The following is a 19551-nucleotide window of genomic DNA, read 5'->3' on the forward strand; positions in this document are numbered from 1 at the left end:
GTTGTGTTTGGTTTTGTGTTCGCACCATTTTGGCGGTTGGGGGGTAGGGGGGGGGGGGGGGGGGGGGGGGGGGTGGGGGGGATGTGTGGGGGTGTGGGAGGGGGTGGTGTGGGTTTGTGGTGTGGATGGGTGGGGTGGTAGGTGGTGGGGGTTTTGGGGGGGGGGGGGGGTGGTGGGGGGGGGGGGGGGTGTATGGAGGTGGGTGGGTTGGATAGGGTATTTTGGTTTGATGTTTGTTTGTGGTCGTATTGGTAGGTTGAGGTTGATAGTTTGGTTGTCGGTGGGTAGGTTAGTTGTTATGGGTATGTTTGTTTGTGGGGTGGTGTTGTGGGGGGGGGGGACTGGGGGTGGGTGGGTGGGGGGGTGGGGTTGAAGGGAGGGGTGTGTGGTGTGTGGGGGGGGGGGGGGTGGGGGGTAATGTGGGTGTCGCTGGCGGGTGGGGGGGGGTTGGTTGGGGGGGTGGGGTGTGGGTGGTGGTGGGGGGGGTGGTGGGTGGGGGGTGGGGGTGGGGGTGGTGGGGGGGGTGGGGTGGGGGGGGGTGTGGGGGTGGGGGGGGGGTGGGGGTGGGGGGGTGGGGGGGGGGGGGGGGGGGTGGGGGGGGGTGGGGTGGGGTGGGTGGGGGGGGTGGGGGGGGTGGGTGGGGGGGTGGTGTGGGGTGGGGGGGGTGGGGGTGGGTGGGGTGGGGGGGTGGGGGGGTGGGGGGGTGGGGTGTGGGGGGGGTGGGTGGGGGGGTGGTGGGGGTGGGGGGTGGGGGGTGGGGTGGGGGGGGGTGGGGTGGGGGGGGGTGGGGTGTGGGGGGGGGTGGTGGGGTGGGGGTGGGGGTGGGGGGGGTGGGTGGGGGGGTGTGGGGTGGGGGTGGGGGGGTGGGTGGGGTGGGGGGGTGGGGGGGTGGGGGGGTGGGGGGGGGTGGGGGGGGGGGTGTGGGTTGTGGTTGGTTGTGTTTGTGGGGGGTGGGGTGAGAGTGGGTGTGTTAGTGAGTGTGAGATTTGGTTGGTGTGTGGGGGTTGTGGGGGGTGGTGGGTGGTGTTTGTGGGTGGGGTGGTGTTGTGTGTGTTGTGTGGTTTGGTTGTTGGTGGGTTGTGGGGTGTGGGGGTTGTTGTTTGTGGGTTGGGGTTTGTGTGGTGTGGTGGTGTGTGTTTTGGGGTGGTTTTGGGTTGTGTGGGTGTGTTCTCGATATGTACTTTCTTGGGTGGTGGGTTTTTTTGTTGTTTTGTGTGTGGTGGTGTGGTGTGGGGTTATGGGGTATGGTTATGGTTGTTTGATGGGTGGTGGGGGTTGTGGGTGGGGTTTGTGTGTGGGGTGTTTTGTTTGGATTTGGTGTTTTTTGTTTTTTAGGTGAATATATTAATAATGATAGATTTGTAAAGAGGTTTGTTTATTTGTTAGTGATGTGTGTGTTTTGTTGTTAAAAAAGGGCCAATTCACTATGAAGATTTAACCATAATGAATATAGATGCACTTCGTAACAAAGCACCAAGATACCTGAAGCAAAAACCGACAGAAATAAAGGGGGAAATGGACAATTCACCAGTAACTCTTGGAACTTCAGTACCCCATATTCTATAATGGTTAGGCCAGGGAAGCAGAATATCAACAGGAAACAGAAAACTTGAACAACAGTGTAAACCAACTACACCCAACAGATACCCATACGATACTTTACCCAGCAACAGCAGAACACAAATTCTTCTCACGTGCACAAGGAACATTCTCCAGGATAGATCATATGCTAGGCCATAAAAAAAACTCAATAAATTTTAAAGGATAGAGGTAATACATAGCACCTTCTCTGACTACAGTGGAATGAAAGTAGAAATCCAAACCATTTAAAAAGTGGGAAACTCAAAGCAATGTGGAAAGTAAACGGCCCACGCTGAAATAACCAATAGGTCAAAAGGGAGGTTGGAAAATACTTGGAGGTGAACGAGAGTGAAGATAGAACATATCAGAATGTCTGGGTTACAGGTAAAGCAGAGCTAGAGGGAACTTTACCACCATCGATGGCTCTATTCAGAAAGAATATCTCAGATCAGTAATCGTACCTTTTCCTTAAGACACTGGAAAAGAACACGAAACCACTGTATGTAGATGGAAGAAAATAGTAAAGAGTAGAGTACAAATTCATGAAATAGTAGAAAAGAAAGAGACTCTAAAACCTTTGAAACTTTACTGATTTCAATAATTGTCTTAAGCTTTTACAGAAGACATTAACCAGGATTATTTGTTTCTCATAAAGTAAATGACAGTTTCTTAATATTAAAAAGCATTCCATTTTCAACATGGCCTCCGTAAAGAGCTAGTCTCTGTGAAAATATCCAGGTGCTCTCTTTTTTTCAGTTGAGATGCAACCAAACCATGAGCCCATTTCAATCCCCAGGTCTTGAGAAATCTTGCCCCGATAAAGCGGTTTTCAGGGCAGTGATCAAACTCACATCTCATACCTTGTATGGCCACTTCCTGCGTGTGACATTGGATGAGTTGCTCAATCTCGTTGAGATTTATTTTCCTCAGTAGAGGTTAATTTTCTCATTCTAAAAGGAAGCGTGAGGTAACATACACCAAAGAGCCTAGTTCAATGCCTGGCCCATAGTAGGTACTTGATTAATATCTATTCCATAGTCATTTGATGACTTAAAAAGGGACAGCCCAATGACCCATATGGCATGGGTGTAACGTATATGAATGTACTTGAAGGAGACCCGAACAAAAGGATGTCATATTGAATCGTACTATGAACCAGACTTGGGGCTAGTTATGTGATCTATGGCCGAATCGCATATGACTTGTTTGACAGTATGGACTAATTTCACTATTGTAACAACTGCTAAAACACTCATCGTGGGCAAAATACACATCTTGGCCTCCATCAGTTGCTTTAGCAATGGTTTTCATGGTCAAATATGTGAACCCTTCAAATGTGAAACCACTTATAGTTTAATCTTTGTTATTGGCGTAATAAATTCTAGCACTCGTGTCTTAGGTAAGCATACTTGTCCATTGTACAATTCTGTTGCCTGTTTCAGGCTACAAGATGGTGGCATTAAAACCTGGGAGTACATTTATGAGATGAGAGGCAACATCACTGATCAAGTTCTGTTTTTACTCCAAGCCTGTTTGGGCAGGCACATTTATGCTTATTCTGTTTATTGTGTGGTTGATGACTTTAAAATTGAATTATTTCCACCAGCAATACAAGCTTCAAGCCATGTTCCAGACTCGTGCTTCTCAAAACATGCATATGAATATGAATCACCTGGAGATCTTGTTAAAATGGAGATTCTGATGTATCACGTGTAGAGTGGGGCCAGAGTCTACATTTCTAACAAGCTTGTGGGAGCAGCCAATGGTGCTGGTCCATGGACCACACTCTGAGCAGCAAGACTGTGTAGAACTGACGGGGTACCTAGGCAAGAGTCAGAAATGAGTAGAGCTATTCTGGCACTATCCATCACGGCCCCAATGGCCCGTTCATACTCTCTGAATTTAATCCACTTCCTTAGCTGAGCCCTGAAGTAAATTAATTAAAAATTCAATGACGATGAATAGCCGTGATTCTATTCTTACCTTCCACGTATTACAGTTATTTAAGACAGTAATAGAAAAGTAACCTTGTCGTGCGTTTTCTAGAGTTCCTTTGTATTGTCTGTTAGCCTGGCCACCTCTCAGGCCTCTTTATTTTGTAGCTCCTTGAATATCAAAAGTGGTGTATATGAGACATCTCCATTTCCATTCTCTAAAGCTCAGTACCTGTGTTGGCCCTTCCTTTGTCTGTGGCAAAGAACAATGAATGGAAACCACTTAAATCCCAGCAGGACTTTGTTACTAAATGAAAAGAGTCATAGGCAATTGTTTCCCTTAAACCCATGCCTGATTTTCTAATACCTTAAGTGAGCATTTATGGAAGCTTCCAGGGAGGCTCATTTCAGGTCCTTCCTCGTTTAGATGAGAGTGCAGATTGAGTTTCTCCCCTGGAGTCCACAGGGTGTAGAACCCGGTTTTGTATGTAATTTGACAACAGAGGCATCATTTTAAGACGTGGCGAATTACATTCTTAATATGAAATAGATGTGGCTCGAAACATAATATGTGCCATCTGATTTGTTACAGAACGCAAAAATAGTCACAGTGAAGACAAGAGGAAAATGAGAACAAGAAAATGGGGAGAGAAGCGTAGCCTGGCTGACGATGTGGCGGTATTAAAAAGCAGCTTAGCGACAAAGGCTCTGCCTGCCTCTGGTAACAAGACGGACAGCACGAGGGAAAAGAGGACCCACAGAAGAACAAAACGTTTTTTATCCTACCCACGGTTTGTAGAAGTGATGGTGGTGGCAGACAACAAAATGGTTTTATACCACGGAGCAAACCTTCAGCACTATATTTTAACTTTAATGTCAATTGTAAGTACATTCAAAAGAAGGTGGTTTGTGAGGTCCTTAAATGTGCCTTTGGGAAATGGGTTTCCACCCAGGGCTGTGGAAGAGCCTTCTCAGGGCTGGCATTTCAACGATTCAGGCAAGTGACTGAAGAGAACCTAAGATTATGTACTGGTTGCCTTTCTGTCAGAACAATAAGGGCTACCGTCCTGAATGTTCATTCTGCTAGACAGTGTGCTTCATTGTGACAAGGTGGCATTTCTAATCCTCCTGGCAATTCTCCTAGGTAAGCTTATCACCCCCATTTTGCAGAGAAACTGAGCCTCAGAGGACTTAGGTCACTTGCCCGTGGTCAAGTAAAGCTGATCAGGGGCTTAGAGACTGCATGTGACCTGTAGAGTGTCCACATCCCAAACCCAGTGCTCTTTGTGTGACATAAGAACTTGCACAAGCGGGTTCGGGTCTCTCGTAAGACTTTTGAGTGCTTCTTGTGAATCAGAATCACCTTGGAGCTTTTTGACCTGCAGCTATGTGCCTCTGTCCCCTTCCCCAAGATTCGAATGAAATAGCCCTGGGATGAGGCCCTCAAATCTCTCCCCTGTATTTTCCTACTCTTGGTTTGAATCAAGAAATCAATAGGTTTGCATTATAAAAAAAAAAAAGAAAAAAATCCAACAGAACCAAAGACTATTAATGAAAAGTAAGTGTCCTTCCCTACCCTGGTTCCTTCCCAGAGGCGACAACTATTAAAAGGTTTTTTTGCATATGTTTCTAACCAGCGCTGCCCAGTAGAAATATAATGCAAGCCACGTATGTATTTTTAAATTTTCTAGCCACTCTGTGAGGAAAGAAAAAAGTAAAATTAGTTTTAATAATGTATTTTATTTTCTATCAAAATATTATCGTTTCAAAACTTGCTAATGCAATACTTTTATTTCATACTAAGTCTTCAAAATTCAATACGTGTTTTACACTCAACAGCACGTATCATTTTATTTTTTTATGTTTGTTTATTTTGAGACAGAGAGTGTGTGTGTGTGCCTGCAAGCAGGGAAGGGTAGAGAGGGGAGGGAGACAGAATCCCAAGCGGGCTCAGCAATGTCAGCACAGAGCCTGATGCAGGACTCGAACTCAGGAACCATGAGATCATGACCAGAGTTGAGATCAAGAGTTGGACCCTGAACTGACTGAGCCACCCGGGCACCCCACATGTCATTTTCGATGAGCCACATTTCTAGTACTTAGTGGTCACATGTAGCAAATGGTTACCATATTGGACAGCACAACTCTAGGTATTTCTTAGATGAATACGTATGCATATGTATCTTTTTCTCAAACCAGAATGGAGTATTAATATACGGTGTTATACATATTATTCTTTTCTTTTAAAAATACTGGAAATTGTTCTTTAGCAGCCCATATAATCTCCCCTCACTCATTTTAAGACTCAACATAGCTTTTCTTCCCATGGATTGACCCTAAGTTATATAAACAAGAATGTACTTTTAATAAATTCCTCAAAAGAATAAGAAAAGCAGCCGTGTTTGAGAACTATGCTTTAGGATTTCTTCCTCTCTCGCCCTCGCCTCTGGTTCTCTTTGTCCTTCCCCTCACTGCTGTGAACCACTCCTTTGTCCTCCCCACCCCACACCTCAACCAGCCTCCCCTCTCCTCTCCCCTCTCACCCCTTCCCCACACTCAATCCCATGTGCCCCAGCCCCCTCCTGTCTTGGAGGAAGGAAAGGAGAACCTAATCAGCCTTCGCACTGAGTCAAGTCCATTTCCAACCTATACGTTCAGACCTTTCAGAAGAATTTCAGTTTTGAGCCCGGACTCTGGGTCAAATGGAGCCTGGCTCTGCTCCTCACCGCTGTCTAGTCTTGGAACAGTTACTTAATTTCTCTGAGCCTCAGTTTCCTTACTTGTTGCACAGAGATTATAATACCCAGCTCAGAGTTTTCCTGTGGGGACTAAATGCAAATGTGTGTGCAGTTTTCAGCAATGATCTGGTACATAATAGGCATTCAACGAATGTTAGCTCTCATAATTAATGATAATACTGGGGGAAAAAAAAAGAGGTTACCAGCTTGTGAGGAACACAAATGGGAGGTAAACATGAAGAATGGCAATATTAGCAAACGCGTGGTCACTGTGAGAGTCCATAATTGGGCAATCTGGGGCTTCAACTGGGATGAAAGAGTGATCGAAAATTAATATCCAGTGCTTTGGCACAGAAAACTTTTAAGTTGCGTAGCAATGCAGTTTCCAAGGAAAACACTTTGAAATTTAGACTTGTTAGGTTTCATTACCATCTGAAACTGCTGTCTGTGAATTTTTCAAAGAGAGTTTTAATACATGTTTGTTGAATGAATGCAAATTCAGAACTACCAAATGCATATGTTACGTGAAAACGTGGCAAGAGGTGGAGCCCAGCGTAAGAAGTGTATTGCTTATTGCTTACACAGAGTTCACAATTAACCTTGAAAAATTTATCTCGGTTGCAGGTAGCCTCTATCTATAAAGACCCAAGTATTGGAAATTTAATTAATATTGTTATTGTGAACTTAGTTGTGATTCATAATGAACAGGTAATAAAGTTTTTTTTCTTCTTTCTTGTATATGTATCCGAAATGGCATATCTAATTGGTGTCGGCACAATGGGCCAATCATAATTCTCTTCCGCATTTAGGAAGGACCTTCCATATCTTTTAACGCCCAGACAACATTAAGAAATTTTTGCCAGTGGCAGCACTCCAACTATCCAAGTGGAATCCAGCATGACACCGCTGTTCTTGTAACGAGGTATATGGATTTTTTTTTTTAAGTTCATTTATTTTGAGAGAGAGAGAGAGAGAGAGCACAAGCAGGGGAGAGCCAGAGAGAAGGAGAGACAGAATCCCAAGCAGGCTCCGCACCATCAGCACAGAGCCTGATGCAGGGTTCAAACTCACAAACTGTGAGATCGTGACCTCAGCCGAGATCAAGAGTCGGACGCTTAACCGACCACGCCACCCAGGTGCCCCTTAAATCTTCCAATTTGTAAATGGCAGCTACTAACTCAAAAATGTTTGAAGCGCCATGCAGGGCAACCAAGAGGGGCGCTGTCCTATCTGTATTTCTTGTTGGCCACCTTGGATATAGTCACAAACGCTTACTCTTACAAGAACTGAAACAAAAGGCATCCAGAGCCTTCTCAGGAATGCTCCCAAAGGAACTAGAAGCACTCACGCCGCTGTGGGAGGGACAGTCCCAGTTGGACAGGTTTTCACTTGCTCTGTGGCTACCCCTGCGGCAGAAGAAGACCGCTAGATGTAGCTTTTAATCTGGAAGTCACTGGCTCCCAAGCTTTTTTGAGTTGCAAACCCTCGGCCTTGTTGGCATTTTGTAACCTCCTGCCCCGCAAGGTGGGTGCTGTTGTGAATGTCTAGGGGATTGGGAAGTGTTTTACTTGTGTTGACATTTACTCTTTGCTATTATCCTGGCCCTAAGTCTGCTTTGCTTTCAGACAGGATATCTGCAGAGCTCATGACAAATGTGACACCTTAGGTGAGTGTGCTCTGTGTATCCTCCGTGGCTTCAACAGTCTACCGCATGTTTTTATTCCAAGCCGCAGTTGCTTTTTAAAGCAATTCTCAGTCCTTCTTTCCTTCTTTTTTTTCCCCCCTTTGAATAGGTCTTGCTGAACTGGGTACCATCTGTGATCCCTACCGAAGCTGTTCTATTAGTGAAGACAGTGGACTGAGCACGGCTTTCACAATAGCCCACGAGCTGGGCCATGTGTACGTTTCCTTTCCGTGTTTCCATTTAATTCACAGTGACCTAACCCTTTTCTTCCTTGGCATCAGTGAGCATTCACTTGACTTCAGAGAGTGGAACGTACTCTTAGAGTCATAATAGAGATTTTAGGATTGAAGAGCCTTGGACCTAACTGGGAGAAACAACGTAGACTTTAGAAAGTTGAGTAATGCGGTGAACCCTCTTCAGCCATGGCTGACGTGTATCCTGGGTTCAAATGCGCATGTTTTCTGTGCACAATCTGATATTCTCCTTTCCTACTGGGAATTGGAGGAATGAGGCCTTTCCAGCCCATCCACTGAAGCTGAGGGTGTATTAGCTTAGGAAACTTTTGTGACGTAACATCTTTATCTGGAAGGGTCGGTCTCTCTTCCCCTGGTTCACGAGATTTTCGCAAATCCAGATCATTCCTGATCGTAGATATACAAGGCTGTCTTTCAGACATTTAGCCTCTAGGCACAATGACATCCCTTTTTTCAGGGAAGAGATTAAACAAAGATACAGAGAAGAAAACATTTCCTATCTATGGTCACTTAGTGGTTATTATGAAATTGGCCTTTCCTTTTTGTTCTTTAGAGACAAAGGATAGTTAGAACATGGGTGAAAGAGTGTAAATTTACGAGAAATTCTTCTGATTTTTGATCTGCATTGTTTTCTTTCTAGGATGAGTTACTTATGCTATATCTTTTAAAAATAATTTTTTCAAAAGATGTCACTAATGTAGTTGTGTATCAGTTTGCATGTCATTGTTAACTTTGTTTAGAGGAAAAATAATCTATCAAGCAAGCTTTTTCATTCAACAATTTTTTAAATTTTTAATTTAAAACTTTTTTAATTAAAAAAAAATTATTTTTGAGAAAGAGAGAGAGCATGAGTTGGGGAGGGGCAGAGAGAGAGGGAGACACAGAATCCAAAGCAGACTCTAGGCTCCGAGCTGTCAGCACAGAGCCCGACACGGGTCTTGAACCCACAAACTATGAGATCATGATCTGAGCTGAAGTTGGACATTCAACTGACTGAGTCACCCAGGTGCCCCTCAACAAATGAGTTTTGAAGGCATGTATGCACAGTGTGATATTCTAGAAGGAAAGCAAGATGCATATGTAAAGCCATCTCCAATTTAGTTCAGCATATAATAGGTATATTTTAAAACTTTGAAGCATATTTTTAGAGCATGCCTGTTTTCTTTTCTCCAAAGGAAATATTGTCAGATGCTCAATATTTATAGCACAAAAGAGAAATGGCTTTCACTTAAGCAGATATGGTGAGCCAGAGTCCTTCTTAGTCTGCTTCCTCTTTGTCTTTTTGGTTTCTGAGATATTTTTGTGAAACTCAAGGATTTCTTGGAACTCAGTTTAAAAACTGGTCCTACCGGGGCGCCTGGGTGGCGCAGTCGGTTAAGCGTCCGACTTCAGCCAGGTCACGATCTCACGGTCCGTGAGTTCGAGCCCCGCGTCAGGCTCTGGGCTGATGGCTCAGAGCCTGGAGCCTGTTTCCGATTCTGTGTCTCCCTCTCTCTCTGCCCCTCCCCCGTTCACGCTCTGTCTCTCTCTGTCCCAAAAATAAATAAACGTTGAAAAAAAAAAATTTAAAAACTGGTCCTACCAACATTTCCCAATACAAGCGCTCCAACAATAATTCCAGGAGAATGCTCTGTGAAGGGGGGAAGGATTTTTATATTCAAATGATTTGAAACATTTTTTTTCTTCCCGGTAGAGCCCTGCTTGGAGTCACAAGGCTGAGTGACATAAAGTCAAGGCTCTGACAAGTCCTGTATTAAAGTAAACTGCTTAGTTTTGTTTAACTCTCTTTTCCCAAACTTGTTTTAATAGAATCTTTTGGGGATTTTGTTTCTTTTGCATAAAGTCTAGTAATTGCTTTAGACCTTTAAATAGGAGGTATAGGTTTGGCCATGAAGAGTAGGGTGGCGTTTCAACAAGGCAGACCACAATGGGGGAAATTATAGAGATAGGAATGCATTCAAAAGGCAAGAGTTTTTGTGATTAACAATTCCCCCAATGTATGGTCAAGAGGCGTATACTATTTAAAGAAATATAATTAGTTTCCTGTTAATTCCTTCCTCACAAGAGCTTACAAACTCCATTTAGATAGTCAATTTACAGTTTGTATTTTAAGGAAAGTGAGAATTTTGATCAGCAAAACCTGAATACTTTCAGCTACAGAGGAGCCTCAGCTGTGTCAACTGTAGTCAACACGCATCTCCCCCAACAAAAACCATGTTGTTGGCGTTGGCCTAGGAGCTTTTGACATGGTCTCCCTTAAACTTCATAATCCCCACATGGTGGATAGTGTTGTTTCCCTGTGTTTGACCTTGGCAATATTAAATTGCCTCAAGTTTAGTTGCTAATGTTGAGGTACCAACTTGTGACATTGGAACTAGGGAGCTGGGAGCCAGATACGCAAGTTCTGGACTAATTCTTTGACTTGAGAAAAATGTATGCTGTTTCCCTAACTATTAGATAGGGCTAAAACATATGCACCACATCTCTGAAGTGTTAAGAAGTTTAAAAAAAAAAATGAAGTAATTGGTGAATGATGTGAGGTATTAGCGCAACAAAAGGTAGAGCTCTAGCCTTTTAGTGAATTCTTTCTGTTTTGGTGCTTTGTCTCATATAGTTAGGTTTGCTTATATTTTAAGGAAAATGAATATAATGAATATATATATATATAATGAATATATATTGAATATATAATGAATATATATTATATAATTATATAATTATATATATGAATATATAATGAATATATATTATATAATGAATATAATAATATATAATGAATATATATACATATATACATATATACATATATATGTATACATACATATATACATATGTATATATATATTTTAATTTGCTACAGTACTTTTTAGCAAATTTTCTAATGACCTTTTTAAAGAGTAAATGTTAAGTTGTTACAGTCATGACTGTGTGACAACATAAAACCCTGTTGGAGAGGAAAAAGCAATTGATCTTATGTGCGTCTAGCATCATTGGATGCTTCAAAAATAGTTCCTACATTCTCGTACCAGCTCTGAGGTAGGAAGAATTTGGGAGGTCACTGAGTCTCTACTCTGTAAAGATACAGAGATCTTTACGCAGTATTTCTGACAAATCTTGTACAATTTGTCTAACAGGAGAGAATATGCTTTGTATATATTCCAAAACACAGAGGTTTTAGAGTCAGACTGAAGCGCTTTCCAATCCCAGCTCCCCCACCCCATCAGCTGTGGGGCCTTAATCAAGCAATTTAACCACAAACACCAGATCCTCTGCACCACAAGGAAACAAAAAACTAAGATTTGAGGGTGTTGTTTGTGTTGGGTTTGTTGGTATAAGAATGACAGTGACTTTGCATCAGGGAACTGGCAACTGGGACAGTCATTCTTTGCAGAAAATGGACTCGGAAGCCTGAAGAACTATTAATTTGAACTTAGACAGATAAAGGTTTTCTATCTCATAATTTCCATTCGGAATTTACTCCATCAGGCAGTAATTATTGAGGAGCCCAAGTTTTGTTTTTTTTTTTTTTTCCAACGTAGAAGAAAACCAAACCCAAGGAAAATGAATGAAATGCATTTTATAGGCTTTTATCTGGGCTTTGAATGTGAAACAAGTCCACACACTTCTGCCTAGCTCGCTGCTTTCCCTATTTCAGGATGAACTCATGATGCAAATTCTTCCCCAAATGCAAAATTAATCACATGCATCAATTTTGTGACTGCAGCATCATTCAGAGAGGACAGTCCCTGGGGGTTTGTTACCTGAGCTGTGAATGGCATGTGGGTCATAGAATTGATGTTTCTAGATTGAGAAATGCTTCCTGTCCTTCCCTCCCCACGTCCCCCCCCCCCAGGCCCCATTTTCTCTGGCAAAGCCAAGAATGGCAAGTATGTGTTAATGCTGCTGCTGAGTTCCCTCCCAAGCCCCAGAGGACATTGACACTCCATCATCGCCTTTTCTCGGGTAGAACCTGGATTAGTTTTAGAATCTTTTTGTGCCCAACTTTTTAGGAAGCCAGTACCAATCAATTGGCGTTGGCAGGAAGCATGAAACTATTTGCCATGTCTGCATTAAGCCAATTGAATTGGCATGTCTCCGGCTTCCACGCCTGCCGCTTTCCTTAATGGGTTTTATTGTGCACGAACTTCACATTCCTTTATAATGATATACCTATGCGGTTATATCATTCGTCAGCCGGACCCAAAAGGAGGGATGCCAAGACCCATAGTGAGCCTCTTATTAGAAAGCTTTTGGCCTCAAGTTTTGACACTTGACTGACTCTTTGTATTCACGATGCTATCATAACTTGGCCAAATTCTTGACTCTATAAATTGGCCTTTAACAGCTTATTAGGAATTCCAACTACTGTTTTCTAGCACCAACTATAGCACGTTCACAGCCTCTGCAATTCCAAAAAATACACTTGACCCAGATCATGGCCCACTGTCCTTTTTTTTGTTTTGTTTTGTTTTTTTATACGTTAAAGGCCCTTTGTATTAAATTGGGGGAGAATTCTGTTTTATGCTTCACTCTGCCTCGAACCATCCAGTAGGTTTTCTTGTGATCACCAGGATGTAGGTTCTTAGCCACAATGAAGATGTCAGTTAACTTTTTGCTCTTAGATGCATTCTTGTAGCAATGATGAGAGCTCAATCCTTTGGTGTTTGTTGATGTTACCATCTTTGTCTCTTTGGCCTTAGGTTCAACATGCCTCACGATGACAACAACAAGTGCAAAGAGGAAGGAGTGAAGAGTCCCCAGCATGTCATGGCTCCCACATTGAACTTCTACACCAACCCCTGGATGTGGTCAAAATGTAGTCGAAAATATATCACTGAGTTTTTAGAGTAAGACTTAAACTTTCTTTTAAGCACGAGCTTCTAGTGTCTGGCCTCCATGTAGTGAACTCATTGTGGGAAAGAAAATGTAGAGTCAAGCATTCCTTTTGAGTTGTTATTTTTGTTGACATTCCTGGGAGGAGGTAAAAAAAATACTCTGTGACATCTGTGCAGTTCTATCCTTGCCAGAGTTTTGAAGATTACAGACTGAGCTAAAGAAAAGGTCAGGATCTTAAAGAGAATATGTAAATGTTGCTTCATTCTTGGTAAAGATATGAAATCTGTTCAGGTCTTCGGGGGGGGGACCATGATTGTGATTACACGATGAAGGAAGGCCACAAATATTTATGTGGTTGCAACTTAGTAATTTTGGCTTGGAAAGGGGGAGGGTGGTGAGACGACCCCAAAGAGGGTAATGTGGGTGGATGAAAATTACACAGACCTCCATGTTGTTGAATTGAGAACATTCTGTCTCTGTCTCTGTCTCTGTCTCTGTCTCCCTCTCTCTCTCCTTCTTTCCTCTCTTTTCTTGTTTTGTTTTTTAAGCTTCCTGCCAGGCAGTTCAGAGATCCAATTACATTATACAATATCCCTGTGTCACAGATTTATTGCTGTTCTCTCCCAGATGTACGAAAGGTTAAGTGATTGTCCAAGGTCACTGGGTGTATATTTCTTCAGCCACAGGGAAGAGGGGACTTATTAATCAGAACTCACCAGGTGTGAATTTTCCAGAAGAGGTGTTTGCAGAAAAGTCAAAGAAGCGGAGGGTTGCTGTTTTTTCTTTTTAACCAGATGATCTGAAGGGTTGCTTACTATGGTTGTAGGTTGACTCACTCATCTATTCAGCAAACAATTACTAAGACCTGTTGCTATAATGTTTAGAGCCCCATGCGCACATGAAAAAGATAGTATCTTTGCCCCTAAGAAGCTTGCAGTCTATTGGAGAGGATAGCAAATAATAATAGGTAATTGCCCCAAAATGTGATAAATGCTAGGAAAACTACATATTTCCTACTGACTATATTGTATGGATAGCCAGCAGATCCACAAACAAGTATATGCCAAAAATAGAACTTCAGCTCCTGGAGTTTAGCCTGGGATATACAGAGTAAAGCACATTTGAAAAATAAACTATCCGTTCTACCTTTAAAAGGCGGGATGGCCTTCACTTTCATCTGGAGCCTTTGACAGCCACATCTCATCCAATGCTCTCACCATCTGTGTTTTTCTGCTTTCACAGCACTGGTTACGGTGAGTGTTTGCTTAATGAACCTGAAGCCAGACGCTACCCTCTGCCTCCCCAACTGCCGGGCCTCCTTTACAACGTGAATAAACAATGTGAATTGATTTTTGGACCAGGTTCTCAGGTGTGCCCATATATGGTAAGTGTGTGGGGCCATCTCTGCCCTCATCCCTTGATTCTGGACAGTTTCCTAACACTTTTACATTTTAGTTACTTATTTTGAGAGAGGCAGAGACAGTCCGAGTGGGGGAGGTGCAGAGAGAAGGGGACAGAGAGAATCCCACGCAGGCCCTGTGCCACCAGTGCAGAGCCCAATGAGGGGCTCGAACTCGCGAAACCACGAGATCATGACCTGAGCCGAAACCACGAGTCGGATGCCTGATCGACTGAGCCACCCAGGTGCCCTGATTCTGGCATTTTTAATTCACAGTTTCCCACTGGCTTCTTAGTCTAACATCAGCCACTCATGGTAAACTTGAGAAGGGTCCACTGGCTGTTCAGGACAATAGTAATAGTGATGTTGGTGATCAAGTAGGAATAGTGCTTGCTGCTGGGTGGTACTTCACCTACACATTCTCATTACCCTGTCATGGCAGCCCAAAAGAGAGATCCCCATTATCATTTTCATTTTTCACGTGGGAAAATGAGCTCAGAGAGGAAGGGGTCACAGAGCTGGTGATGGCACAGCTCAGCCCTTTTCTCTCCTTACCTCTTTTCGTCTCCCCTGACTTGTCGGGGTGACCTTTACCACACAGAATCTTCTAGATTCGGCGAAGGCGGTTCATGAGGCAAACCTATTCCCCGGTTTCAGCTTGTCAGGGCCGTGTCCCGTGACCATGTGGGGCTTGAGATCATTTCTGGCAGTAGCTCAAGTGGTGGGTGTGGGATATTTTAATCTCTGCGCTGTGGGCACTTGGACCAATGCTATCCATTGGTTATCAGGGTGCAAGTGTGCTTCCATAAGGTACCCCCTTTCCTTCCTGTGGGAGTCTGGCTGTTTTGGAGGGAGAGACTTCCGAGATAGCATGGTGAATTGGGAAACACAGGGATTCCAGGGAGATAGTAAACATTTTTAGTAAAATTTGTCCATGATTATATTCCTTTCTGCATTACTCATGATGGCAAAGATTCCCCCTTTACACCATCTGAAGTCCTACCAGACGTCGAAATGTGTCTCACGGGCTGCCCTCTAAGCCTTTGGAATATTTTATCATTCATCATGGCAAGGAAAAAAAACCAATCCCTTTCCAACCCACCCTCTCTCGCCGGCCAAACGTTAGTTGAAAGCAGTCCTTGCCTGGTCCCATAACGTCTAATTGCTGAATTTTTGTTTAACGCAATTGAGCAGATGCAGTGTAGACGGCTCTGGTGCCATAATGTGGACGGAGCGCACAAAGGCTGCCGGACTCAGCACACGCCCTGGGCAGACGGGACAGAGTGTGAGCCTGGAAAGGCAAGTAGCACCCCAATCCGTTCTTTTGTCTCGGGGTGGCAGAAACGGGCAAAACTGTAGCTGTCAGCTTGGTCGCCGTCGTTTAGAATAGAAGTTGACGCAGTGTGTTTTAGCATGCGTAATACCTTTTGGGGCCAGGAGGTTCAACTTTACATTTGAAAATTGGGAAGACTTACATTACAGTGCAATAATGCTGCAAGACACCGAGCCATCATTATTGCCTCAATTTGAAAACCCCCCTTCTCTCATTTTAGCCTCCCTCAAATCCCAATGTGCTTTTCAGTGTATGGGTACATTTAATGTGAGACGGTGTTCCTTTTTCTTTTCTCTCTTTTGCAGGAGGTGGCGGTTGGGGGGGCAATGGAATGCTGTTTTTAAATTGATGGAGGGTCTTAAAATCAAAGAAACGCAGATATACCGTGAACTTACTTTGTTCACTAGGGGGATACCAGGATTGTCCCAGCCTGTGTTGGTCCCTTAAAGGAGCTGTGAGGTCACTTGGGATATATCCAAATGCAAATTCTGAATTTGCACTTATTCCCACTTATCTGTTAATGACCAAACAAAATCTGCTACTCGTACAGCCCGGAAATAACGATGCATCCACACCCCTAGGAATATGATCAATGCCACCTTCTGCACTTGCTTTCCACTGCAAGAATAAAAAAGTTAGTGTATCAGTGATACCATCATCATCATCATCACAAAAAAGTTGGCTACAAGAAGTTTTAGATCTGATTTTATCCCTTTGGAAATGGTGTCCTTGCACTCACCAATGCTGCAGTCCTGGGACTATTTTCTGAGTCTCTTGTCATCCTTACATAGATTTTTCCTGTCTTCTCTCTTCTTCCCTCTGTCCACTTTCCTCACTTTGAATATTCTGTTCTTGGCTCATTTCATTTGCCTCTAGTTTCCCTTGTGGAATTAGTAGCCCTCAGGATGTGTCCATAGAAGAGGTCCTCAGAAATGACAGACTTGAACTCTCCCTTCTCTGATCTTCTAGATAGGGAATTTAAAAAAGAAGTGACTTGCCCAAGGTCACTCAGCTCATCAGGGCAGTGTCCCCATACACCCAAGCCCCTCCCCACCCTCTTTTCCTCCTCTGCTTTGTCTGAAGCATCTACTATGGTGGCCATACCTCAGGCCCACTGAGCTCCTTTGGTCCCAGTGGTCAAGCAGAAAGACCGGTGGCTTCTTTACTCGTGTGTCAGAATGGTTGTAAAGTTACACGAGCTGGCGAGTATGAAAGTTATTTGAAAAATTACAAAGTTCAGTACAAAAAATTAAAAATTACAACGAAGCTGATTTTATACCTGACTTACTTGGTGACTCTGTCAGCTCATGTTGTCACTTCTTGATGGCTAAGGACCTCAGCACTTGAGAATACAGCTTTCCCCAATAACAACCTAACCAAAACTATATATGGACATGGGCACGGTAGCTTTTGCACCTTTCGTGAACTTCGAAAGACATTGCTCTCCTTGGCCAGAGAGAATTCTTCACTTTTTGCAGGACGTTTATCTCAACGTGTTGATGGCTGGAAGATCACAGGTTTGAGTGAGAATATGGTTCTCAGGTTTCCATTGATCCAGACAGACCATTGATGCAAGTGGTTCCTAGATTGGACCTAGGTGACGCCTTGGTTGGTTGGCTTGAGTTAGAGCCAGCTAACTAGGTTGCTTAAATTGATTCTGTTTGATCCCAGAAAAATCACTGGTGTTATTCCGTGGTGGTCCTTAGTCAATCTGACGTACCCACCTGCTATGTCCATTTCTCGTGCATGTTATCGCTGGAAAAACCGTAACAAAGAATTTTCAGTAATAGGATGACGTGCATTGTATTTAGTGATAGTGCCGCGAATGGGCTACCAACGTCAACGTAGCATTGTGGCATCCCAGTCAACCCTGAAACACAAAGGAAGTTGGGAGGACATTTGTCGTATCTTTTTCTGATCTTCTGTTTTCGTAACAGAAGCAGAAGATAAGGGGTTGCAGGGTAATCTTATACCTGAGGGATGGGGAAATTTGGTAGATCTTTCAGAAGTCTTTTTCTCTGTATGCTTATGTTTAGCAAGAGCAAAAGACTTCAAGGCATTCCAGAGGGCAGGCTCAGAACACTCTCAGAGAAGCAACTATGCGGAGAACACGATAGGTAGCTGTTGGTTCTGTTTTAGAAAAAGTATCCAAGTCTAGCAGCTTTTATTAAAGATGCGGGCACGTGTGTGTTTATTTCCCTGAAGAGCCTTTATGCATTTTGCATATGCCCAAGATGGTGGAATTGTTGGCGTAGAAATCCTTGGTGTTCTTTTTTCCTCCATTTTGTTTTGTTTTCTTAGAATTAGCGGTAAAACCATATGCCTTTTCTCCAGCCGATTCGGACTCCCTTTGCGGTGGGGTTAATTTCTTGTTTCTTTCTCTTCTTTCTGCCCTGCTCCCTCAGCAGTGATCTGTCTTGAGCTGCTGACACGATGTTATTTTGATGAATGACTCTAAGTGTCTTTATTTTCTCCATTCTCTTGTTAAGTCCATTAACATTTCATTTTAACCCTTTCTGTGAGTCTGAGGTATGAAACTCTGGTTTTAAGTCTCCTTGGGACAAAACCTACCTCTTCCAACCTCTCAAAAAAGATGCATTTATATAAACGATCGTTTAAATGGTCCTGGATACCTTTAAAAAAGGCTGACTATATTTTGGCTTGGATTCCACCAGCTGCTTAGCACTTTGTTAGGAAGTAATGGCTCTTCCACTATGTAATTATTTGTCGAATTTTCCTGGTGAAATAGAGTCTCTTGGGACGTATCTGCCAAACAGCTCTGATTTCCAGGCACTTCTCCTATTCTTGTTGTTGTGGTGGTGGTGGTGGTGGTTGTGGTGGTTTTCAATAAGCTCTGTACCCAATGTGGGATTTGAACTCAAGACCCCTGAGATCAAGAGTCACATGCTCTTTGGATTGAGCCAGCCAGGTGCCCCACTTCTCCTGTTATTCTAAGGTTCTTCTTCTCCTTCCCTTCCTGCGCATCAGTGATCACATCAGTAAGGAATATTTGATTTGCAGAGCAGTTTTTAATTGTAAGTGTAGGAATTTCTCATTATTTTGTAGAGTTTGTAAAACGTGTTTTTAGCAGCTGGCCTTGAGGGCTGGATTTGAGAGTCATCAGCTATGACCCCATTTGTATATTAATTAAGATTTTGTTTAGGTCAGATCCAATTACAGTAATGTAAGCAAATTGGCTCTTTTTTCTGACACATACAAAAAAATTAGTCCTGAACTAGACAGGTTATAGAACTGTTGTGGCAGCTCCACAGATCATCAGGCAGAGACGTAGGTTCCTAACGTCTTCCTGTTCTGCTCTCATATGCAAATGAATTTCCTCCTCAAGATCACAGAATGGCTGCAGGGACTCCAGCCATCAAGTGGGTGTGCCAGGCAGAATGAAGCCAAGGGGCAGGGGACAAAGGGGCAGAAAGACCTTCCCAGGAATGTCACCCAATGAAGTCTGCTGACTTCTCTGATCTGTGCAAGAATCTGCGGAAATACAGATTCTTTTACCAAGGATATAGGAGAGAATGGATATTGGGTAGGCAGCTTGGGGTCTCGGCCTCACTTAACTATGTCATTAATCTTGCCTTTTTACAATTTTTTTTCTCCATTTAATGTCAAAAATTATTTCCATTTGCTCGCCATCGGGAAGGCAGCATATGTGTCACAGCTAAGAGTTGTATAAATGTTTGTCATTATCTTACTAACTTTATTTAGTCAGGTCCCCTGACTTACATAGCTGTGTACTGGGTGCTTTAGATACACTGTCTCTAGTGTTATACTCAC

At 43.3% G+C, this 19551-nt stretch overlaps 1 protein-coding gene across 6 annotated transcripts in view; it reads left to right on the forward strand.

The window, feature by feature from the left end:
• ADAMTS9 (ADAM metallopeptidase with thrombospondin type 1 motif 9) overlaps window positions 1-19551 on the forward strand; it is a 163799-nt gene that overhangs the window by 23487 nt on the left and 120761 nt on the right. For 5 of the 6 annotated variants that reach the window (XM_053219112.1, XM_027039170.2, XM_027039172.2 and 2 more), the window contains 8 exons: window positions 4108-4397; window positions 6878-6961; window positions 7063-7175; window positions 7879-7919; window positions 8047-8152; window positions 12892-13038; window positions 14270-14411; window positions 15621-15725. In XM_053219112.1, coding sequence (XP_053075087.1) covers window positions 4108-4397; window positions 6878-6961; window positions 7063-7175; window positions 7879-7919; window positions 8047-8152; window positions 12892-13038; window positions 14270-14411; window positions 15621-15725 — 1028 coding nt within the window. The remainder of the gene's footprint in view (window positions 1-4107; window positions 4398-6877; window positions 6962-7062; window positions 7176-7878; window positions 7920-8046; window positions 8153-12891; window positions 13039-14269; window positions 14412-15620; window positions 15726-19551) is intronic. The other variant, XM_027039171.2, reaches the window with a different exon arrangement.

Source organism: Acinonyx jubatus, chromosome A2, assembly GCF_027475565.1.
Source record: "Acinonyx jubatus isolate Ajub_Pintada_27869175 chromosome A2, VMU_Ajub_asm_v1.0, whole genome shotgun sequence".
NCBI classification, from domain to species: Eukaryota; Metazoa; Chordata; class Mammalia; order Carnivora; family Felidae; genus Acinonyx; species Acinonyx jubatus.